The sequence below is a fragment of the Siphateles boraxobius genome, unplaced genomic scaffold (genome assembly GCF_051911475.1).
Source record: "Siphateles boraxobius isolate OS27281-9 unplaced genomic scaffold, OSU_SipBor_1 24, whole genome shotgun sequence".
Lineage (NCBI taxonomy): Eukaryota > Metazoa > Chordata > Actinopteri > Cypriniformes > Leuciscidae > Siphateles > Siphateles boraxobius.
The window spans coordinates 5709821-5735105 of record NW_027508855.1 but is presented as its reverse complement, the minus strand read 5'-3'; the positions used below and the strand labels follow the sequence as shown (position 1 = coordinate 5735105).

The 25285-nt window shown below is 38.9% G+C and overlaps 2 protein-coding genes across 2 annotated transcripts; one reads left to right on the top strand and one right to left on the bottom strand.

Moving 5' to 3' along the window:
- The first annotated feature begins 259 nt into the window (after nucleotides 1–259).
- Nucleotides 260–10913, top strand: araf (A-Raf proto-oncogene, serine/threonine kinase). The gene is made up of 16 exons (XM_077240916.1): nucleotides 260–347; nucleotides 3677–3873; nucleotides 4040–4143; nucleotides 4237–4339; nucleotides 5084–5238; nucleotides 5326–5424; nucleotides 5519–5663; nucleotides 6130–6154; nucleotides 6322–6449; nucleotides 6534–6736; nucleotides 6916–7092; nucleotides 8135–8181; nucleotides 8640–8758; nucleotides 8892–9023; nucleotides 9693–9827; nucleotides 9953–10913. The coding sequence occupies exons 2-16, from the start codon at nucleotides 3766–3768 to the stop codon at nucleotides 10094–10096; spliced, it is 1824 nt and encodes a 607-aa protein (XP_077097031.1). The 5' UTR covers nucleotides 260–347; nucleotides 3677–3765; the 3' UTR covers nucleotides 10097–10913.
- A 2565-nt stretch (nucleotides 10914–13478) lies between these two features.
- On the bottom strand, nucleotides 13479–25246 carry LOC143748767 (leukocyte surface antigen CD53). The gene is made up of 8 exons (XM_077240915.1): nucleotides 25066–25246; nucleotides 24380–24464; nucleotides 22891–23079; nucleotides 22719–22793; nucleotides 22533–22637; nucleotides 14638–14733; nucleotides 14435–14518; nucleotides 13479–14292 (listed from the first exon to the last, which is right to left on the bottom strand). The coding sequence occupies exons 2-8, from the start codon at nucleotides 24434–24436 to the stop codon at nucleotides 14224–14226; spliced, it is 675 nt and encodes a 224-aa protein (XP_077097030.1). The 5' UTR covers nucleotides 24437–24464; nucleotides 25066–25246; the 3' UTR covers nucleotides 13479–14223.
- Nucleotides 25247–25285: the final 39 nt, after the last annotated feature.

Below are 25285 nucleotides of genomic sequence, written 5' to 3'. Positions count from 1 at the left end.
CATTGTTCCCTAATCTTTAAGTAGCTTATAATATGTATTTTAAAAGGAGTATTTGCTTGAAACTGTTTTGTTTGGTTTTAACAAACATATAAACGTTTTGAATAGTATACTGAGAACGTATTTAACATTTGTGTAGCATTTAATGCTTGGGAAAACTTTACATTAGTTACCCGCAGCACACGCCCCTTTTTCATTCTCTTGCGACAAAGTACCACAATAGACGACCAATCAGCGCCGCGTTTCACAGATCAAGACCAATCAGAGTGCGAGATTTTGCTGTTCCGCTTTCCCTGAAATTCTTTGCTGATCCGACTTGAGACTGAGAGAATTCAAGATGGCTGTCTCAGGTGAGTATTTACTCTGGAGCAAAAATGTAAAGAGAGTCACGCTAACGGGCTGTGTCGTTTTCAGAAATATTACTCCCAGGTGTAAGTAGCTGTATTTCACAGCGCCGTGGCTAAAAGATTAAGAGTAGTTTTTAAACTTTGAAACAGCATTAGCAACATTAGCTAGCTAGCAACTGGTCGTCTAACGTTAATCCCTTTCCGCCTCATGAAAACAGCATTCCCTCTTTCGGCAGTAAAAAAAGGCACCTGACAAGACTCAAGGGTCTGTATTTAGCCGAAATACGTAAGTCATACTATTTACGAATATTTTGATAAATTGAGCAAGCTAAGAGTGCATGGCCTTTTATAGTTAGACAGCAGAGCAAGTGATCAGGCACATCACTCTTAACTAAAGCCAGCCAGCTCATCTTTACTGCAGGCTGCTGCACATTTCTGTGGTTACACTGTCAGGAGTGTTTGTGTAAAACATCCTAATCATTCTCTATAACCTCTTGCCTTTAGACTGCAGCATGGGGTGTTACTTGTTAATTTGCCTTTTTAATTGTTTAGATAGTGATAAGGATTCTTTGTAGTTATGATTGCATCCTCAAAGTTGTGGATATTAATTAAACAATATATAGTTATGCTTGTGCCATCTGCTTTCTGTCTGGTATAAACTGCATTCGAACTGGAATCAGTGAGGGAAGTAAGATATGCATTTGGAAATGTATTACATGCTCGTCTGCTTGCTGTAGTTTAACTGCACAGCACAAGATAGAGTATTTTGTCAAGTTTTAAACAACTGCAGTGATATGTTTTCATTATATGCTACACAATACTTGTGGTTTAAGGCTGTGAAGACTGTATACTGCATAAATTAACATAAAACGTTCAATCTGAAGTAGGCCTACTTGTTCCTACATGTCTGGATTAAATGGCTTCATTTCAGAGTTTGATAGCCTTAAGACTTAAATGATAGTCTTTAATTATAGACCAAAATGTTAAAAGCAGTTAGACATTGGTTGCCTTTATTTGGGGCATTTCCTTCCACATTTGTTTCAGATTGGTTTTATAATACACAAAGACCAGTGTTAAAAGTAAAACAAGTCCAAGAATTTATTTAGGCACTGAAGCTCCACTGACAAACAGTTTGCTTTTTCTCAGCTCAAATTGATATGCCTGCAGAGCTTTTGTGCTTAATTTTGCATTGGAAATTCAATCGTCTACCAGTTTAAAGTGCTTTATCACCAGGTTATCCTGATTAAGGGTTAGTACACTCAAAAATGAAAATTGTAATTAATAACACCCTCATGTTCCACATTTTTGTTCATCTTCTGAACACAAATGAAGATCTTTTTTATTAAATTTGACAGCTTTCGCCCCTTCCATTGAACTACCACTTTGACGATTGTAAAACTAATCCATATGAATTGAGCGGTTTAGTTCAAATTTTCTGTAGAGACATGATCGCTTTATATGATGAACAGATCAAATTTAGGCTTTTATTCACATATAAATATTGATCAGCGAATATAAACTGAAGCTCAACCAAACCTGCTTGACGCGTGAGAATAAACCTTATTGGTTCTTGCGGAAGCTCAAACTTGCTGCATACAACTCGAGAATGAACTTCATTGGGTCCTGCACGTCAAGCTAACATGTTTGAGCTTCCGTTTACCTCAAATGATGTGTGCGTTGATCAATGTTTATGTGTGAACAAAAGTCTAAATTCAATCTGTTCATCATATAAAGTGATTGTCTCTCTTCAGAAAATTTGGATTACACCATTCATATGGATTAGATTTAAAGGGGTGGTTGATTATGATTTCACCTTTCTGACTTTAGTTAGTTTGAACTTATTCTTTATGCTAAAACAACAATATTACAACGCAAAGGGAGATATTTTCTTTTACAGAAATTGGCTGATAGGGATTACACGAGCTTCCTCTCGGGTTAGAGAAACCTTAAAATTTATATAAACCCCGCCCCTGGGAACACTCAAGCAACAAAAGGGGTGAAGCAGTGTTGAGAAGATGAAGAGTTGTTGTAGTAGAGCACATTTGGAAGTCTGCTCAAGCTGTCGCATCCGTCTTTTCACATTTATTGCAATAGCATGTCACTGTTGGCATCTTACAACAGTTCCCACCTAGCAATTTATAGATTATCATGAAAGAAAATGCTTATCAATGACTTGAAGATAAATGAATCAACTAACCATTCAGAAACTTCCTGTTGCGTTCTACGTTGTCACTTCTTCTTGAGTCTCTCCATCATTGTCCGACTCCGGTTTGAACAGAAAAAGGCAGAACAGTCTCTGACATTTTAGTGCGTGTCTGGAAGATGCCTACTAACACAAACTGTTGAAGCTCTGCCCTCTGTGCCGGGAGCACCATCTCATTTGCATTTAAAGCGACACACACAAAACGACACGTTTTTGCTTACCATCAAAAAGATACAACTTTTACATGCTATAGAAAATGATCTGTGGGGTATTTTGATCTTAAACTTCACATACACACTCTGGGGACATCAGAGACTTATTTTATATCTTGTGAAAAGGGCGTTATACCACCCCTTTAAGATATCTTAATGAACTTTTTTAAACAAGTGGTAGTTTGAAACCGAAATCTTTTACTACAATATAATCAAAAAGATCTTCAATTGTGTTTTGAAGATGAAGAAAAGTCTTACAGATTTGGAACAACATGAGGGTGAGTAGGCTAATTTATGACAGAATTTTCATATTTGAGTGAACTATCCCTTTAATTAGTTTCAGAAGCATACTATTTGTTTGGATATTATGTTCATGACATTCAGCTTGCACTTCTATTTACTTTTTATGAAGGCACTAACAAAGACAAATTTGACACATTGCTACTTTAGAATAATTTATGTCACTGTGAAATTTGCTAAACACATCATCAGCATCTGAAATTGCGTTAAATATAGTAGGTACTACATTTGGTTTGAAACCTACAACGTCCCCGTTAAAAAAAAGTTCTATATAGTCTGAATGTGTGTAGTATTAATGTAATACAGAAGTACTACATTCACCATGTTGTCATTGTCATGACCTACGGCTTCAGTAGCGTCACTTCACTGTCATTCCCAAATATTTAACAACGATCACACTCATACCCTCACTATCCATTTGTTTGTTTGTATGCTATGTGTTTCAGTGTTCTGGAACCATAAAGATCTTTCTTTTAAAGCAACTGTACAAAAAATAACAGAAGGGATTTTTTCTGCTGTCTGTGCTAAGACTTTCAATAATATATTTTCTTGTCATCATTCATATAACTATTACTGTTTAATGGATTTTGACACTAACACACTGTTATCCATCCCAGGCTCCAGATGAGGGCTTTCTCCTGCTTTGCCCTGGTGTGTAAATCTTGTGTCAGTGCTGCCAGTCCCTCACTGCCCCTTTGGAGACACCATGTCCAACACCTCCTCCTGTTCCTCCTCTGGGGAAACCAGCCCGGATGACACGCCCCGAGGTGGGGGCACCATCCGTGTCTACCTCCCCAACAAGCAGCGGACAGTGGTGAGGATTCATTCACTGCAGTCTGTTTTGTTTAAAATGTAATTTATTGATCTTCATAAAGATTCGAAATAGCTAACATAACCTGCATATGTATACATGTCATGTATATATTGGTAATTAAAGGTTGTGTGTTTGTGATGATACGAAAATGTGGTCATGTGTTCAGGTAAATGTTCGGCCCGGGCAAACTGTCTATGATAGTCTAGATAAAGCCCTGAAAGTCAGAGGCCTAAGCCAGGATTGTTGTGCTGTTTTTCGCCTTCTTGAAGGGTAGGTGTCTCTAAGAAATTGGCCTTAAAATGAAACAATGACACATTTATCCTTGGTGAACCTTATATTCAATTGTTGTCGTTCTTTTGTCAGCCGGAAGAGACTTACAGAATGGGACACTGACATCACACCCCTTGTAGGGGAAGAGCTTCTGGTAGAAGTGCTGGATGATGTTCCTCTTACCATGCACAACTTTGTAAGTGTACTTGCGCAACAAACAAAAGTCAGCAAGGCTAGGTTCTCATTTTTAGGCCCTTATAAGTTAGTTTTGTACTGTGCGTGTTCTAGAAAATATTTGAGATTGTTGCAAAAATTAATCTCTGTGGTAAGAGAGAGTATGTTGGATAATTATGATGATGATTACTTGAGCACAGTTCTGTGCAGCAATTCTGGAAACTTTAATTGGTTTACATTTAAATAATTTTAAACCTACTAAAGATTGTATTCAAATTGGACACTAATTTTTATTTCTTGATGTATACGTTTTATTTTGCACCACAGCTCTGACATTCTAAATTCTATGAAATTACTTTTAATAATTAATTTCACATTTTACATTAGCATTATTTTATGATAAAGTATTCAGTGTCATATGATCCTTCAGAAATCATTCTAATATTCTGATTTGTTGCTCAAGAATCATTTCTTATTATTATCAGTTGAAAACAGTAATGCTGCTTAATGAACGTGTAGAAACTGTGATGCATGTTTCTTCAGGATTGCTTGAATAGGAAGTAAAAAAACAACAACAATGATTTTTTGGTAACAATGTAAATGTCACTTCTGATCAATGTAATAAATTCTACCTGAAGAAAAGTATTAATTGAAAAAATCAGTACAATGTAGTACTGATCAGTACTGACCCAAAACTTCTAGATGGTAGTGTATAAATTAACATTAAACTGTCAGTCAGCATCACCCGTAAATCTTTTTTTCACAGGTACGCAAAACATTCTTTAAGTTAGCATACTGTGACTTCTGCCATAAGTTCTTGTTCAACGGCTTCAGGTGTCAGACATGTGGGTATAAATTTCACCAGCACTGCAGCAGTAAAGTCCCTACAGTATGTGTGGACATGGACACCATGACAAAACGGTATATATTCCACATTAAATTTTCTTACATTGTTTATATGCACTTGTCATCATTTTTTTCACTCATCTGGTGTTCTGTTACTGTCAGGTGTGTTCCTAATACAGAAGAATGCCCTTCGATATTGATATACCCGGCCACCAATTCCATATCACAGAGCGACTTACCTTTAACTTCAGATTCTCATGGGTACCTTTGAACTTCACCTATAGATACATGTATCGCTTCATCCCCAATGGAAATGTAGCACTGACATATCCTCATTATGTTTGACCCTTTTTAGAAGGGATTTGCTGTCGTCAGGGTCAAGTTTCCATTTGATCATGTGTGGAGAGGATGGTCAGTCTCTTCAGAGGCATCGCTCCACCTCAACCCCCAACGTCCACATGGTTAGCACGCTGGAGCCTGGCGCTGCTAGCCTCTTGGAGGTTAGAGACCGGACTGAAGGCTCATCAAGTCCACAAATCTCCTTATGTTGCCTCCTTTTTTGTTCTAAAGGAACAGTTCACCCACAAATGAAGTCACCCTCATTACTCTAAAATGTTCTTTCTTCCGTTGAACCCAAATGTTCACGCTGCTCTTTTTCATGCATTTGCAACAAAACAAAAAAAACATTAAAATAGTTTGTATGAGAAAAAGCAGTGTGTACATGCTGCTACACTTTCCTTGTGTGTTCTACGGAAGAAAGGTTAGTTATGCAGGTTTGAAATTTCAAAAGAATGAGTAAATGCATTTTGGTTGAACTGCCCCTGTACTAGAGTATTAACTTGGCTAGATATCAAATATTAAGAAATATGACTTCAGAAAATATGACTATGGAGGTTCTGCATGCCTCCTTGATCATCTCTCATCCATTGCATGTATTTATTCATTTTTCCCCCCACTCTCATTCAGGAGTCATTCAAAATCAGCACAATGGGTGAGTTTTTTTTTTCTCATATTTTTTATAACTCACATGAACACATTTCTTTTTTTTTCACACACTCACATTTTTGTTTCTTGTCCATCACTGATTTGAATGACACATCTAACTACACCTCTTCATTTATTTTTGAACTGGCCCTCATATTCTAGTGTTGTCCACAGGGCAAGAGTCCTCTCCCAAGCCTTCCACTAGCCCACCCCACCTAGGGTCACCAGGAAGAAGACCCAACAAATCCCCTTCTGAGCCCAAGGAGCGAAAGCAATCCTCATCTGATGATAAAAAGAAAGTGGTGAGTGTGTGTTTTATTTGATGGGAAGCCCAAATTATTCAGGTTCATTACAATCTGTGTTTTTGTTTTGTTGGTGTTTTTTAGCACCGGGGAGGTTACAGAGACTCCAGTTACTACTGGGAGGTGCACCCACGGGAGGTGTCCACGTTAAAGAGGATCGGAGCAGGTTCTTTTGGGACCGTCTATAAAGGCAAGTGGCATGGAGACGTGGCTATCAAGATTCTTAAAGTGACAGAGCCCACGCCGGAGCAGCTCCAGGCCTTTAAAAATGAGATGCAGGTTTTACGGTGAGTCATCTGTATGATCATATATGAAGGGCATCAAAGCCTGTCAATGATCTTTAATAATCAGCAGTGATGCTACTGTACTATCATTATCTGCTTCACTAACACATTTATCTTCAGTTCAAATAATCAGATGTCTTATTTCTGTTAGATATGACAAATTTGACTTTCTTGCTCCTCAGAAAAACACGCCACGTCAACATTCTGCTGTTCATGGGCTTCATGACGAAGCCCAATTTTGCCATTATCACACAGTGGTGTGAAGGCAGCAGCCTGTACCGCCACCTGCATGTTACTGAGACCAAGTTTGACACCATGCGCCGTATCGATGTTGCTCGCCAGACTGCACAGGGCATGGAGTAAGAATTTCATTTTTTTTTCACATTGACAGGTTAGCCCCTATCCTACATGTAGTGTATTTGCTGTGCCAATTATATGGTGTTTATACAACAAGACTTTATAAAATTTTAATCTACACATTTATGTTTATAATGTGACAGCATTTATTTTAAATCTTGTTCATTTCAACCAAGAATCCTGATTCCACAAAAATATTATCAATGTTAAAAACAGTTGTGCTGCTTTATAAGAAATGTTTCTTGAGCAGCAAATCAGCATATTATAATGATTTCTGAAGTTTCGTGTGACACTATGTAGTATGTACATGTAGTTCTGCAGACATGTAGATACTTGTAGTTCTAAAGTATCGTGTGACACTAGTATGTAATACACTAAGTGATGATGCTGAAAATTCAGCTTTGCCATCAAGAAATGTTAAAATGAAATGTATTAGAATAATATAAAATACATTGGAAACAATTATTTTAAATTGTAATATTTCACAATATTACTGTTTTCACTGTATTTTTGATTAAATAAATTGAGCCTCGTTGAGCATAAGAGACTTTTATAAACATTTAAAAATCTTACTAACACACAACTTTTGAATGGTAGTCTATGTTATTTAAAATGGATAGTTACTTAACAGACATGGAATTATATGTCCTCTACACTCTCAGACCAACCATTAATATATCATTATTATAATATCATCAGTGTGGTTAAGCATGATCACTGCATGCACCCTGAATAACCAATAGTGATATATTTTTTTTAATTCTGACTTTTGATTAACAAAATATTAATCATTGATGTTTCATAAAAACAACTTACGGTTCTCACACTAAAAGATAACACACTTAGTACACTCTTTGTTCTGCTCTGAGTCACAGGATACACTCGTCCTGGAAAACAGTGCAAATGTCCACTTAAATGCACAAGTGATATATGATTGTACTGTCTATTAGTGAAGCTTGGCTGTACAGAGTGTAGATGGAGGTACTGGAAACTTAATGATTTTTTTGTACATAATTTTGTACTTTACTTTTCTTTCCTTGACAGTTATCTTCACGCCAAGAATATCATTCATCGGGACTTGAAATCTAATAGTATCCTTTCTATAATGTATTAGCAGTGTGTTCTTGCCTGTATTGTTTGTGAGAGATCTGTTGCAGGATAGATCAGATTCGGCCCATTTTCTGCCAGTAGATGGCATCACTGTTGCATCCTGTCATCTCCTAGTAGATTGCCAAGCTGTTGTCTGTCATAAAATACTTGTAAAAAAAGAATTCTCTCATTTACCAAAATTGTTTTGTTTACACTCACTCTTACATACATTCGATATCTACTCATGGATGTTTTAACATTTCTGCTCAAATTAATTTAGGGCTTGTGGGTACTTAATAATGCAAAGATAGCCAAACAAAACTGCTCTATACAGGCTAAGATTGTTGATTTACTGGAATATTAATGCTGATACATTCTCCCTAATTATATTGTTCTAATAACTGTGTAGTATTTACTCTCGTTCTGTGTACTGCATAATACGCCTGAGCTCAAGTGTCAGATATCTTCCTGCACGAAGGCTGGACTGTAAAGATCGGTGACTTCGGTCTGGCCACGGTAAAGTCTCGCTGGAGTGGCTCTCAGCAGGTCGAACAGCCCAGTGGCTCCATCCTGTGGATGGTAAGAAATTGTGTCATCCAGAATAAATTAATCTAATACCTGGTAGTTTACAGTTTATCTGAAATAGTTTAATACTATATATGTTGTTGTGAAGTAAAATGTATCGCTTGCTGTGAAACTGTTCTCTTTTTAGGCCCCTGAGGTGATCAGAATGCAAGACACTAACCCATACACCTTCCAGTCAGATGTATATGGATATGGAGTGGTGCTCTATGAACTGATGTCTGGGACTTTGCCTTATTCAAATATCAACAACCGCGATCAGGTCAGACATATGGCACCTTCACTTTGCCAACTTGCAGTTATGTAGCAGGAATTTGTGTATAGTTTCAGAATTAGAGGTTAATAGATTGTCTTTGAATTTACAGCCCAGAAACCTTCCGCTCAGACTGAAAATAGCAATGTTTCCATCCAAAGTTGCGAATTTATGTGCAATTAAAAGCAGTGTTTCCATCCCGTGTGTTTAAGAGAACAAGATAATCACTTCCTGGGAAATCGGTGCAAAATATCTAATAAAAATGGAAGTTGCTGGAAGTCACTGTGGCTCTTTTTTCAGACATTATAAATTACTTGCGCAATCGTGTGAGACAGTTCTGGGAGGTAAATATACCCAACTATTTTGATGACAAACTTTAACTCAGGCATTTCAGAATGACTGAACCAGCATTTGAGATGCTGTGGGATGAAATTGATCCAGCGGTTAGTCCAGTTATCCACTTGCATCATCTGTTGAGGCAGTCATCAATATCCTAAAATTTGCATAAAGATAGGTGGATGGAAACATAGCTACTGAAAATTCTTCAGCCCAAAATGACAATTGTCATCATTTACTCACTCTTATGTTGACTTTATGACTTTCTTCCGTGGAAGTTGTTTGTGTGATTTTTAAACTATGAAATGCAATGTTTGATTTTCGACTGTTCTCTTCCTGTAGATTATTTTCATGGTGGGTCGTGGGTACTTGTCTCCAGACCTCAGTAAATTGTCCAGTAACTGCCCTAAATCAATGAAGAGGCTCATCATCGACTGTCTGAAATTCAAACGGGATGAGCGGCCTCTTTTCCCACAGGTGAGAAGAAACTTATCTTATCAGACAGAGCTCTTATCTCCGTCACACTGTGGATGTAATAATTCCAGCACTGTTGTGTCAGATAAAGCAACAGCTTCTCATGTTTCATTCCTGCTGTTCCTCAGATCTTGATAGGGATCGAGCAGGTCCAGGATCTGTTGCCAAAAATCGAGCGGAGTGCCTCTGAGCCCTCTCTACACCGTGCTGTACACGCAGAGGACCTGAACCCGATTTTCCTTCACACCACGCGAGGCTTCCTGCCTCTGTGAGACTCTCAGAGATGATTCGCTCTTCTCCCGTGCAGCATCATTCCCAGCATGGAATCCAGCATGAGTTCCTCCCATTATTCCACACATTCCTGAGAGCACGTTAATTATTTCATAGGTCCTACATATAGTCAAACACACATCACGTTTATCAACTTATTCATGCTCCTGTTCTCATCTTTTTTGGTTCCGGCTGCTAAAGCTGCTTGTAGAGAATGTCACATTCTGTCAGACCAGCTGCTTTCTAAAACTGAAGCAGGAAATAAACGTGCTCTCTTACTACACTTATTGGATTTTAAAATCGTCGCATCATATTGTCAATGTATCGGCACAATCTTAATACAACCTCCTTTTTTGAGGTATATTTCAAAATGTGTTATGGTGGCTTACACATTACCCTTTTTACTTTGAGATGAAAGTAGCGTCTTTTTCTTTTCTGCAGAACAAGCAAACCAGCATGGAGATTGTCTCTTTTTTTTTTCTCTCTACCTGTTCTCCTAGCTTAAACTTCATTGCACAGCGATGGCACACTATGATGGCTCCATTCATCTACATCAGTCACAGAGACTCTGCTCACACATCGGTTTGCAGGCAGTTGCTTTTAGTTCATAACAATCTTGTGAGTTCATGGTCATAAACCAATTGAAATTTTTTGCCGTCTTTTGATTCCGTTATTTTTCAGATAAATATATTGCTTAAACTCTTTATCTGGTGTCAGATTAGGTTGGATGTACATGTGACTTGTGACCTTAACAATTGTGCTGTGCATTTGTGATATAAAAAAATCATATATATATATATATATATATATATGGCTTTACATCTGGGCTGCTTCTGTATGTTGGTCAGCTTTAAATTTTGTAGCATAATGACATTTCAAGAAAAAGGAACAAATCCTGTTGGTATGCTCAAAGCAGTGCACTTCTTCCTGAAGTGACGGGGAAGGAAAAATTGACGATTTTTGAAATGAGAACATGCTTTCTAGATTTATAAATGAATGATTGTTTGTTTTAAAGTCACAAACTAAACTAAAATGGCACATGATGACCATAAGCAGGACTGGTAAACTAGCACTTGACACTTCATCCCAGTCTGACTTCACACATGGCGTTGTTAACCGAATGCCTTTGTTGCTTGTGCTGTTGGATGTTTGTATACAGTCACTTTCTCTGAGTTTCTGCGTTCCTGTGTGAACACGGTCTTAATTTTGCAGTCACTCAGCAGCTTTAAGATTGCGTTACGGTTGATGTCCTCGAGCAGTTCTTGAAACAAAAACTTTTTTTATTTTAAAATTGGGCAGCAAACTTCACGCTGCTGACCTCTGGTTAATCGACTTTAAATCTGACTAGTTCCAGTGTTGAGTGAGATGATCAAACTTAAGATGCTCTTTCGTTTCCCCAGTGCCCGCTCTCTTAAGGGCTCTAGTTAGAGAAGGAAGAACAGACATTTCTAGCATTTCTTTCTAATCGAATTTGTGGCAGCATGGGGTGAGGGAGTGCTCCTGGATGCTGTATTCTTTCGGTTCATTGGTTCCTTTCCACTAAACTCAAAAGCATGTCTTTTTGAAACAGTCGTGCAGTTTAATAGCAATATTCAAGTAAATTTTCCTCTCATTCAGCTGGTTTCAATAGGACTGACTGAAACCGACAATGGTGGGGCCTTAATGTGATCTACATTTTCCATCTGCCCTTTTAATGAAGTCTTAATATATGTAACTTATTGTTTCATAACTGACACTTGTACTAAAGGCAGAGCTTTGGTTCTTATCTAGCAATATTCTTATGGGGCTGGGTTCCCCATTGAGCTGTACTCATTCCAAATATGATGCCTATGGAAGATTCATTGGGCGATTCTATATCTTTTGTTCATGAAAGATAGTTCACATCCCCTCAATGACTATTGGAATGGGGAAATTAATATGTTGTAATTTCGGACAAACCTGGCTATATATATATATATATATATATATATATATATGTGTGTATGTATATATATTACAGCTTGCGTTGTGTGTAAAATGTTTCTGGCCTCTTGTAGAATGAAGATGTGGTACTCTCCGAGTGTAGAATTTTCCTAAGAAACCAGTGGTAATAATATTGTTCAATACTAAAGGAGGTAATTATCAAGCATTTGTAGATGGCACTATATGCTTTTCTCTATTCATAACGGTTGAGAAAACAAGACTATCGGTTTATATTTGTACATATATGATGTACAGCTAGTTCTATTGAAATTTTTTATACATTTATCCCCGGTTTCACAGACACGGCTTAAGTCTAGTCCCAGACTAAAGTGCACGTTTGAGCATTTGTAACTGAAAGCAACTTGCACTGAAATAACTTACAACAGTCAGTGCCAATGTTTTGTTTTAAGATTCACACCAGTTGTTTTTTTATTTTCTACGGCACGTTTATAAAAGATGCCCTGTCTGTGGAACCAGGCCTTAAAGTTATAAACAAATTATATGGCTTTAAAACTACAGCCTGGAAACCTCAATAGAATGAGACTCCCTCTAAATTCCAGCCTTACTCGTTTTATGAGAAACTATAACTGGTCCTAGGTCATTAGAACTGTAACTTTTACCATTTTTTGATGTTTGCAGCATTGCCTTAATGGCTTTAACGTCCCTCTAGATACATGTGGGACAAATACACCCTCCCCATATCTTTCTAAACACCTCATTTGTTCAAAGCACACTTTTATAGTTTCCATCATGCCCAAAAGAAGATAATCAGTTCAGTATGAGATCCAGTGTCTGCTTTTACACATGAATGCATGAGTGAAACTTTAGATCAGCATACAAGCCACCATTTTCAGGACACAATATAATGAAAGATCACTTTTTGTTTAAAGAAACTAGTTTTGCATATTTTAGGTGAACTGCAATAATGTGTGTATAGTTGAAGAGGTCTATGGGGTGTTTGCGAAAAATGGTGTATTCTGCCGTGTACAGTTACATTTTTTTTTTAAAGAAAAAGATTAAATTGTATTTGTTTCTATTTTTTGTGTGATGGTTCAAAAAGAACGAAATTATTTTAAAACATGTAAAGGAAATCTTAGTTTTTTTTTAGTTTTGGGGGTTTTAAATATTGTGGAGAGAATTTTGTTCTAAAAAATAAAACCATTGATTTCTGATGTTTTGTTTTATGAAGTTTTTTTCAACTGCCGTTGACAATACATTTCTTATTTCATGAACTTTATAGGCAATTTAGTAACCAAAAGCATATTTCCAACTAAGCAACCTAACATGACTGTAGCACTTGTAAATGTGCAATAGTATTCTGCAAGAGGAAGTGTTGATTTGCTATTGGTTTTACTTCCTCTTTCAACCACAACCATAATGCTAGTTTGTCTTTTTTTTTTTTTTCAAAAAGGAGATGAAGCATTTTGATTGTTTTATTTTAATTTACATTGGTCTAAAGACAAAAGAAGTGAAGAAACAAAATGATGCTGTAAATCCGCAATTACAACTGGTATAATTGTTAAATAACAAGAGAGAGCATGTGTGGTTTCCACCCTGTGTATATTCTGGGAAATCAAGTGGTTTAGTCATTGCCAAGTCAGAAAAGGAAGTGATCAGAAATAAATGCTTTGCATTGTTCAGTACACAAAAACAATTCTAGTCTATGTAACAAGTTAATTACAAGAACATACTAGGTCAAACTCAACATTAATCTTTTATGAGATGGAAGGGAAACAGAACTTGTATACAGTGTATATTTGTGTAAAGAGGATTCATTATGGAAAAGCTCCCTTACACCATCATCATGAGTTGACATTCAAATGCAAGTGGGTGAATTCAGTGTTTAAAACCCCCTAGGAAGTTTCCATTTAAGCTGTGATGGCCAAAGTAAAAATAATACTGCTGAGAGTAAAAAAAAAAAAGATGGTTTAACTGTTCTACCAACTGTTAAAGTAAAAATAACTAATAATAATGCAGTTGAAATAATTGTGGGTTTGTGTTACTAACTGTTAGAGGAGGACAGACTGTTGTGCACATTCCATAAAACCAAGCATCTGTACAAGAACTGTGAGCCATCTTGTCTTTTAACGGCTGTCTTGGTGCATTTGTAGGACAGTGATGGTTAAGAACACAAACTGTGAAAGATCTCCTATGGAAATGTTTTTGATCATTTGTATCCTAACCCGGATCGATTTATGTGGCAGAACAGGGTCATGGAGAAACACATAGCCAAGACCTACAAAAAGAGATTAATATGTATGGTCAAGTGACAAAAATACAATAGCTACTAAACATTTGAAATGAGAATCAACCTTTAGTATTCCCCACACTGAGGTGACTATATGACAAGACAAATATGGTCTCATGGAAACTCGTACCTCAATAATGCAGACAACAATGACGCCAACCCCCACGTTCAAGAGGTTTTTATCAAACACATCCTTCAGCTTGCTGAAACAACCCTAAACGCAACAAGACATTACATAGACTGAATCAGATGTGTAGATTGTTGATGTGCATCTCCATGGTCCATTAATACTGTTTAAAACTGAAATAGAGTTTGATATGAGTGCTGTATTACCTGAGGCCAGTTGTGCGTTTCATTTCCAGGTATGTTGCATGACTTTGGTACGTGATTCGACCATTCCGTAAAGTTACTGATTCCACAGCACTGAAACTGTTATTAGAGGAAAAACAGTCATTTAAAACGGAAGAAAATGTGTGGTGTTTCCCTGTAACAAACTGATGTTTTTTTATGCCCATTTTATCCGAAACCGTATTTCTGTATGATTTAGATACTATTATGGTTTAAAATATTTTAAAGGTCCCATATTGTGCAAAATTCACTTTTGCATGGTGTTTGGACATAAATGTTTGTTGGCAGTGTGTGTAACCATAACCACCCAATAGTGATAAAAATCCACTCACTCCTTTTTTATTAAAGTAACACCAGGTAACTTTTCAACCTTCATAATATATTTCCAAGTCTCTTGTGATGGTACATCGACTTACAATAGGTTGAATGACACGTCTGCCATAGCCTGACGGGGTCTGTAGCGTTTTTAATCAACTTTTAAACTTCGTTTTTCGGGTAGTAACCTGCGAACAAACAGAACTACAAAACTCGACTGCTTTACAGCATATATGTCACTTCCACCACCACCCCCACTTCCTTAAAATCGCAGGGCTGTCAAGTGTCACTCATTTCGGTCTTTTGTCACGCTCTCCCGCCACACATTGTATTTCTCACGCTGAAAAACTATTTGTAATATATTTAATATGCAGCAGCGCCAAAAACTCTGGCCGGGCCGCTCTCACTGTGGAACAGGCATGAATTCAAGCGTGTCTCCTCTGGTGTTGTTCGTCTGGTGTTGTTAGCCAATCAGAAAATAGCACTATTGTATATGGGTAACATTTAACGCAACAACCAATGACACCCCGTAGTCTGGGGTGTTTTTTTGTCTGCCTGACTATGTTACGGAAGCTATCTTATCCTCCGTTTATCTTCATGAATCAGGTAATGATTATTTGTCTTGCCTCAAGCTATAATGCAAACCGATTTGTAAAATTTGCAGATTTATTTATGGTAGCTTTATATTATAATATTGACGATATATGGTTATTATCTACCACTCAAACATTGCATTGAAGTATCTACTCGGTTACTCACGTAACCTCAGTTCCCTGAGTTAGGGAACGAGTATTGCGTAGCTATACGCAGTGGGGAAACTCCTTTTCCTCGATTTACTGAAGCCTTTATGTAAAGCGCATTTGCAGCTGCACAGCTAGAACATGAGCGTCTGGCTCGCTCATAGGCTGCGCTGCGGCAACTGCACATCCAATGGCGCAGGCGCCTCTGACGTGCAACCAATGAGATAACTCTGCGTCATACACGTCAGAGCCCGCCAAGGGGGCGTGACCTCAGTCTATAATAGCCCCCGAATTCGCCATTATAGCAGGTTTAACGACTGAAGCGACAACTTGCCATGTTACCATAGTGCGGCTGGCTACGCAATACTCGTTCCCTAACTCAGGGAACTGAGGTTACGTGAGTAACCGAGTAGTTCCCTTTCGAACGGTCACTTCGTATTGCGTAGCTATACGCAGTGGGGACGCCATGCAAAACGCCGCACTGAGTAACTGGCTGTCACTGCAACTCAGGACCCCTGAGCGTACAGAACAAGCCATAACCGCATAATTTATGTAAAAATAGACCAGACACCGTCAGATCTCCGTAGTATACATCAGTAGAAATACCCAATATACTACACCAATGAACCCAGACTCTGTCGGGGTTATTAGTATACGAACATATACCCAGTCAAGTGGGTTTATATATGAAATCTTAACCAGCTAAAGCGGGTTGATATCTGTTATGGAATATAACCGGCCAAAGCGGGTTTTGTATATGTCATATAACCGGCCCAAAGCGGGTTTATATATATATAAATATAACCAGCCACAGCGGGTTTATGTATGAACTACAACCGGCCAGCAGCGGGTTTCATGTATATATGTGAATGTGATTGTGCACAGTAATATATGACAAGACCGGCCACCCACGGGTCTTAATCATACCGAAAGCACCTTCGCCTGCAGGGAAGGCACTTCCATATTATAAAAACTCATAAATGTGGAAGGCGAGGACCAGCCGGCCGCATCACAAATATCACTAATGGGAATGCCAGATGACCAAGCCCATGACGAGGCCATACCTCTGGTTGAATGGGCCTTGACGCCTATAGGGCAAACTTGACCCGCTGCGGTATAAGCCATAGAAATAGCATCCACTATCCATCTAGACAGTCTTTGCTTAGTGACTGGATCCCCCTTGGATCTACCACCAAAGCAGACAAAAAGCTGTTCTGATTGTCTAAAAGACGCAGAACGCTCCAGATAGATTCTCAGCGCTCTGACAGGGCAGAGAAGATTAACCTCTCCATCCTCTGCAGAAGGAGGGAGGGCTGATAACGTCACCACCTGTGCTCTGAACGGTGTTGAGAGCACTTTAGGAACGTAACCATGTCTGGGCTTGAGGATGACTCTGGAGTCATCTGGACCCCACTCCAAACATGCAGGGCTCACAGAGAGTGCCTGCAGATCTCCCACTCGCTTGATAGATGCCAAAGCCATAAGGAGAGCGGTCTTCAGCGAGAGGGGTTTTAGATCAACCGATTGGAGCGGTTCGAAAGGTGGACCTTTCAGAGCCCCCAGGACCGTGGAGAGGTCCCAAGATGGCACAGATGGAGGTCTGGAGGGGTTCATTCTCCTAGCACCTTTAAGGAATCTGACGACCAGGTCGTTTCTTCCTAGTGACTGGCCAGCCACCAGAACATGATGTGCTGCTATGGCTGCCACATACACTTTGAGCGTGGACGGGGAGCGACCCGCATCCAGCAGCTCCTGTAAGAATGAGAGAACTACAGATATCTCACATGACTCTGGGTCAGCCTGATTTTTCGAGCACCAGCTGGAAAAACCCGACCATTTCGAAGCGTAAAGGCGCCGAGTCGACGGGGCCCTGGCTTCAGATATAGTGCTTAAGACCTTCTCAGGAAGGTCTTTGGGTACCCGTTGAGGGGCCACAGATGGAGGGCCCATAAATCGGGTCTCGGATGCCACAATGTCCCGTTCGCCTGTGTGAGGAGGTCTTTCCTCAGTGGGACAGGCCATGGGATTGTGTCCGATAACTGAACCAGTTCCGGGAACCACGGTCTGGTTTTCCAGAGAGGGGCCACCAGAAGGACTGGGCACCCGCTCTCTCTGACCCGTTTGATGACTTGTGGAATCATCGAGACGGGGGGGAAAGGCATAAAGGGGACGGTTGGGCCAGACATGGGCCAGCGCGTCCCTGTCCTTCGAGAAGAACAATTTGCAGTGGGTGTTGATTCTCGAGGCGAACAGGTCGACTTCGGCCTCGCCAAACACCTTCCATATCAGACTGACCGTCTGTGGGTTCAGGGACCACTCGCCGAGGGGAGTGTTGCCCCGTGAAAGCATATCCGCGCCCACATTCTGGATGCCCGGTATATGCGCTGCTCTCAGAGAGCTCAGGTTGGTTTGTGCCCATAAGAGGAGGTCTCTCGCCATCGCATGCAGGTTTCCTGACCTGATGCCCCCCTGGCGATTTATGTAGGCCACCACTGATATATTGTCTGTGCGGACTAAAACGTGGTGACCCCTGAGGTTCGACAGAAATCCGCCGGCAGATAGTGCATTCTCCGCGTGGTGAAGTCCCAGGCATGGAATGCAGCTAGCGTGTTCGTCCGCCTCGTGCAGCTTGCATCCGCACGTGGCGCAGGTCTTAACACGATGCATTTGAACAACGCTCGTACAAATAATACAATATACAAAGAGCAATGAAAAGGATATCGCCGGATAGCCACAGGAGAGACGGCGTCAGGAGAAACACGGTGAAATGTGTCGTCTGCTGAACTGTAGCTGGCTCAGGCTGAAGGCTTGTTCGACGGCGAAGGCTCAATAAATGGTCAGAGACGTGAAGTTTGTCGCTGAAGGAGTAAAATCTGCTATAATGGCGAATTCGGGGGCTATTATAGACTGAGGTCACGCCCCCTTGGCGGGCTCTGACGTGTATGACGCAGAGTTATCTCATTGGTTGCACGTCAGAGGCGCCTGCGCCATTGGATGTGCAGTTGCCGCAGCGCAGCCTATGAGCGAGCCAGACGCTCATGTTCTAGCTGTGCAGCTGCAAATGCGCTTTACATAAAGGCTTCAGTAAATCAAGGAAAAGGAGTTTCCCCACTGCGTATAGCTACGCAATACGAAGTGACCGTTCGAAAGGGAACATATAGATTCAGTAAAACGGTAATAGACTAGGCTACTATAATGACACTGGCTTGTAAACGTGATCATCGCGATCATTTGTCGTTAGAAAAAAAATAAAACCCATGAAATTATATTCATATGACATGCTGAAATATATGCCACTGTACCTGGGATGAAGACATTTCACACGCGACGCAAGCAGAACACCTGCATGTGACCTCCTCCTACAGTTTTCAGGGCTATCATGGTTGTCAACAAATGCACGATGACAGAGTTTACGACAGTAGTAGAGGACAATACTGTTTCCCAACTGTAGGGGGACCCCGAGAGCAAAAGTTACCTGGTTTTACTTTAATCCCCATAAATCATCAGCAGTGTCTCCCAACCATAGACATCATATAGAGACATATCTATATGATGTCTATGCTCCCAACGACCTCTTTTCAGAATGCTGTTTTAATGACGTCACTAAGTACAGGCCCCGCCCACGAGTGTTGACAGACACTGCCGTTCTAACATAGACCCACCCTGATCGAGTTCACAGCTGCTGCACTGACGAGAATGTCTCACAGCGTTGTAGGTGTTGTGTGGCTGGATGTATTAATCCACATAGCTCTCTCTATTTACTCCCGAAATCTGAGGCAGCCGCTGAAGACGAGGTGGAATTATTTTTTTTTTTTAAGAAAATGATCCCTCAACTCTACCGAAATTCGTTTATGTACTTGCGCAATTCTTATATCTTACTGTTTACTCAGCTCTACGGTGAGTTTCTGAGGTAAAACTGACGCTTCATCTTTTGTGTTATGTACAATAAACTTTATTAAACTCATCAGTATATGTTTGATCATCATTAGGACCTGGTCCGAAACAGCAGACTTGTAGGCTATTAATAGTGGATAGTCTGGATACATACAAGCAGATGACAAATACGTTATAACCGTAATTAAACTACTAGCTGCTAAACGTTCCATCTCTGTACAGCACTCTGACTCTGTAGGTATTATTGTCCGATTCCGGGTCGAAATGAACACCGTTACTGAGAGTTTCTGATACAGGTCCTTCTCAATAAATTAGCATATTGTGATAAAGTTCATTATTTTCCATAATGTAATGATAAAAATTAAACTTTCATATATTTTAGATTCATTGCACACCAACTGAAATATTTCAGGTCTTTTATTGTTTTAATACTGATGATTTTGGCATACAGCTCATGAAAACCCAAAATTCCTATCTCAAAAAATTAGCATATTTCATCCGACCAATAAAAGAAGTGTTTTTAATACAAAAAAAGTCAACCTTCAAATAATTATGTTCAGTTATGCACTCAATACTTGGTCGGGAATCCTTTTGCAGAAATGACTGCTTCAATGCGGCGTGGCATGGAGGCAATCAGCCTGTGGCACTGCTGAGGTGTTATGGAGGCCCGGGATGCTTTGATAGTGTTGGGTCTCGCGTCTCTCAACTTTCTCTTCACAATATCCCACAGATTCTCTATGGGGTTCAGGTCAGGGGAGTTGGCAGGCCAATTGAGAACAGTAATACCATGGTCAGTAAGCCATTTACCAGTGGTTTTGGCAGCAGGTGCCAGGTCGTGCTGAAAAATGAAATCTTCATCTCCATAAAGCTTTTCATCAGATGGAAGCATGAAGTGCTCCAAAATCTCCTGATAGCTAGCTGCATTGACCCTGCCCTTGATAAAACACAGTGGACCAACACCAGCAGCTGACATGGCACCCCAGACCATCACTGACTGTGGGTACTTGACACTGGACTTCAGGCATTTTGGCATTTCCTTCTCCCCAGTCTTCCGCCAGACTCTGGCAACTTGATTTCCTAATGACATGCAAAATTTGCTTTCACCCGAAAAAAGTACTTTGGACCACTGAGCAACAGTCCAGTGCTGCTTCTCTGTAGCCCAGGTCAGGCGCTTCTGCCGCTGTTTCTGGTTCAAAAGTGGCTTGACCTGGGGAATGCGGCACCTGTAGCCCATTTCCTGCACACGCCTGTGCACGGTGGCTCTGGATGTTTCTACTCCAGACTCAGTCCACTGCTTCCGCAGGTCCCCCAAGGTCTGGAATTGGTCCACAATCTTCCTCAGGGTCCGGTCACCTCTTCTCGTTGTGCAGCGTTTTTTGCCACACTTTTTCCTTCTCACAGACTTCCCACTGAGGTGCCTTGATACAGCACTCTGGGAACAGCCTATTTGTTCAGAAATTTCTTTCTGTGTCTTACCCTCTTGCTTGAGGGTGTCAATGATGGCCTTCTGGACAGCAGTCAGGTCGTCAGTCTTACCCATGATTGCGGTTTTGAGTAAAGAAACAGGCTGGGAGTTTTTAAAAGCCTCAGGAATCTTTTGCAGGTGTTTAGAGTTTATTAGTTGATTCAGATGATTAGGTTAATAGCTCGTTTAGAGACCCTTTTCATGATATGCTAATTTTTTGAGATAGGAATTTTGGGTTTTCATGAGCTGTATGCCAAAATCATCCGTATTAAAACAATAAAAGACCTGAAATATTTCTGTTGGTGTGCAATGAATCTAAAATATATGAAAGTTTAATTTTTATCATTACATTATGGAAAATAATGAACTTTATCACAATATGCTAATTTATTGAGAAGGACCTGTATTATCATCATTCTGTGAGATGAAATTGTCCTGAGACTGAGCGCGAGCTCTTGAAGCTCCGCCCCCTGTGCCGTGCTCATTTGCATTTAAAGGGCACACACTAAAACAGCGCGTTTTTCTGAGCACCAAAAATTACAATTTAAACATGCTGTAAAAAATGATCTGTTGGGTATTTTGAGCTAAAACTTCACATACACACTCTGGGGACATCATAGACTTTACTTCTTGTGAAAAGGGCCATAATATGGGACCTTTAAATTAGTTTTTATTTTTGTATTTTAATTTTAAAGTTTTAGTAATGTTGTTGTCCTCAATATTATGATTATTTAAATATGCCTATATAGTTGTATTCATATTTTTTAAGAGTGTTAGTTACTTTAGTACACCAAGTTAAACTAAATAAAAATGAGAAAGGGTGTTTTGGCATCTAGCTGAGATTAATATTGACTTTATTTCAAGTAATGAAAATCTTTTTTCTGGTTTTAGTTTTAGTCCAGTTCATGTCCAACACTGAGCAGTAGTAATGATGATGCTTGGTTTAGTCTTTAGTCATCAGTGTCGGGGTGTAACTAGTTGTAACATGTAACGGCGTTAAATAAATAAAGTAAATAAATGTAACTAATCCGTTACTGAGAAAGAATGCGTAGTTAAATTACAGCTACTTGTAAATGTTAACTATTACAAAGGGGGTTATATCTGAATATTTTCTGTAAAAAGCTAGGATATGTTGAATAATATTAATTTGTTGCTTTGCCTGTTTTTGATGTGCACGGTGCCTCCAGCCATTTAAAGGCCGTTTAGTAAAGCGATGCTATTCTGATGCTTTTGATTGGTTTTCTTGTTTGAATTTGCAGGTTAACCCTGCCTGGTTAAAATATTTGAAAATGATTAACAGTTGAAAACATTCATCAGAAATTTAGAAAAGTAATCAATGTTATTAGATGCATTACTGTAATAAAGTAATTGAAATAGTTACACGACTTATTACATTTTAAATAGGGTAACTTGTAATCTGTAATCTATTACATTTCCAAAGTAATCTACAGTAAACGGGCACTTACTGTTTTTTGCACTGTGTCCCAGTCATCTTCAGCTGTGCTGTTTTTTCTTTTGTTTATGGAGTTTTGTAAACCAGTCTTAAGATCCTTATCAATTAAATCATTGATCTGTAAGTAAAAAAGCAGGATCTGATACATCTTTTCCTCACATATGCTCTGCTTCCATATAGCTACAATTCTTTTTCTTACATTTTTCTCGTACATGAGCAGAATGCAGGCAACGGCCAGTTCGGCCAGCATTAGAATGAACAACAGTATGAAGAACTAAACAAAACAAATGAGATGAGTTTTATTAAAAGAACATAAAAAGTAAAACTATATGGACATCAGAGAGTAATTGTAAGCGATCGATGAGACTCACAGATATTAGCAGACAGCGATTTTCTTTTAGGGCTCCGAGAAAGCCCAGGAAGGAGACGCAGGTGATAATGATCCCAATGATGAAAAGAGTGTTAGCTATGTTCATAGCCTGAAGGCTGGGAAGTATGGAAGAGAACCTGGAGGATGTCATCAAGTAGATGCCCATTCCAAAAATCGCAGCTCCACAGATCTGTAATGATAATGTTAACCCTCTATGGGACTAATTATGAAATCACATCTAGAAAAAATACTTTATATTTTACGAAGATTACTGTGATGACTAAAATCATTTTACAAATTTAGTTTTTCTACTCCTGACCGTTGATCTTTTTTTTAAGAGCACCATAATTTATAACTGACTTTGTCCTATTAGGGTAAATTATTTTTTGACAAATTGTCTGAAACTTCACACACATTCAAATGCATTTTCACTATCTGAAAAGTATAGTGAAAAGGTCTTCGTGTTTCAAAACTTTTTTTAACATTCCATTTTTATCTTGAACATTAATGTTGTAGCCTATTTTAAACGCAATTTTCTTTGCGTCATTTATAAATGACGATGTCCCATAGAGGGTTAAACAACCGAAATCCTCATAAAAACGACTGTATAGAGGCAAGAGTTGTGAAGTAGTCTATAGCCTAACTACCGCGCTTTTTCCACTGTGTCTTTTTAAACCTCCCTTTTAACTTTAGTTAAACTAAAGTTTAAGCAAAGTGTAATTTTTGGCTCATTTTTTGTAATTTTTGTAGTTGATGGTAGCCATAGCCTACAGTCAGAATAGGCCAATATAAGCCCAATGATGTCCTCGAGACCATTATTTCAACATGATGCGTGCCGTGAATGCATCTAATTATGCTACACAAATGTAGATTTGTTAAAGTTGTAGATTTAAAAATTATTTAGAAATTTTATTTCAATCATTGACGAAGCTGAAAAAACCCCTTTAAATTACTTGCAATGACCTGTTTCTTCTTTGTTTGTTTGTTTCCATGATGGTGAGCTTGATGCTGTGCACCTTCCATGTATTTAACTTGTGAAAAAAACAACTTGTGGTGAACTTTACTTCGTCATGTGGTTTTCTCTTTACCACATGTATTATTCTGATTGTTGTCAGTATATGTCAAAGGTATAACACATTTTAGTAGCACATTGGTCTTGCTAATTCAGTATAAAAAAGGGCTGTTGAATTAAACCGGTTTATACATAGTTTATAAATTTTTTGTAAATTGAAGTTTTAAATTGTGAAATTTACAAGTTGTTCTATATGAATTTTTTTACATTTTTATTGTATTTTTAGACAATTATTCTAGCAACCACAGCTGCCAGTTATTTTTTTCTGGATAAACAACAGGACATTTTTTGAATCTTTTAATGTATGCTAAGGTTTGAAGCCAGGATAATTGGCGTTTAGAATGGCCCGAGATGAACTATTTTGTGTTAAAAGCAATTAGATATATCATGATGTGACAGTCTGAAAATGGATACGTACAAAAAAGATGAAGTTCACCAGACACATGGTGTACTTCAGGCACTTCAGGCACGACATCTTCCACTGCGTCGCTCAGTTCTGCAAGCTTATCAAACACAACGGACCTGAGGTTAAACTGGTATCTCACATGAAGTCCTCATGTTCTTTCCCAAACAGCTTGCACCCACAACATAAAGTTCACTGACTCAGTAAAGTCAGAAAATGAATTTCCTGTGCTGAAACTGAGGGTGGAGCTGACATAGTGGAAAAATATCTAACACATGAAACTACTAAATGGAGCCCCATATATAATTTGGCTGTGTGTGATGCATTTCCTGTGTAACTTCCTCCACCAAACCAACTGTAGTTCAATTAGTTTAATCAGTATAAAAACAGATAAAAAAATTTAGATGAACACGGACAGGACAGAAAAATATTACCTGAACGACGACTCTTCTTTCAAAACCAATTTTTTAAACCATTGTCAGGTAAACAAGAATTCATATATTCACTACTCAATATATTCAGACATATATACAACTAACCAAAATAAATTTCTTGAAACATGAGCTGGATGTTTAATGAAAACCTATTTATGTTATGAAAGACATTATTAAAAAGACACGAAAGCAACAATGCGAGTACTACTTACACAATATAGAATGAAAATAAATGTCAAGAAAATATAATAGATTTAATATTCTTACCCTTAATTTAGTCTGTAAAATGCTCCAAAGAATAATCCTCAATTAAGACAGTTGGACAGTTGTACTCTTTGTGACTGCTGTTCTTAAAGTCTGTTACTGGCAGCAAGAGTACAGCAGGTCTTACTTCCTCTCTCAATGACGCAGTGTCTAACAGTGCAGGGGTGTTGAAGAAAACCAATGCTAAAGAGAAAGAAAGAAAGAGATGCTATGAAAAGTTCAT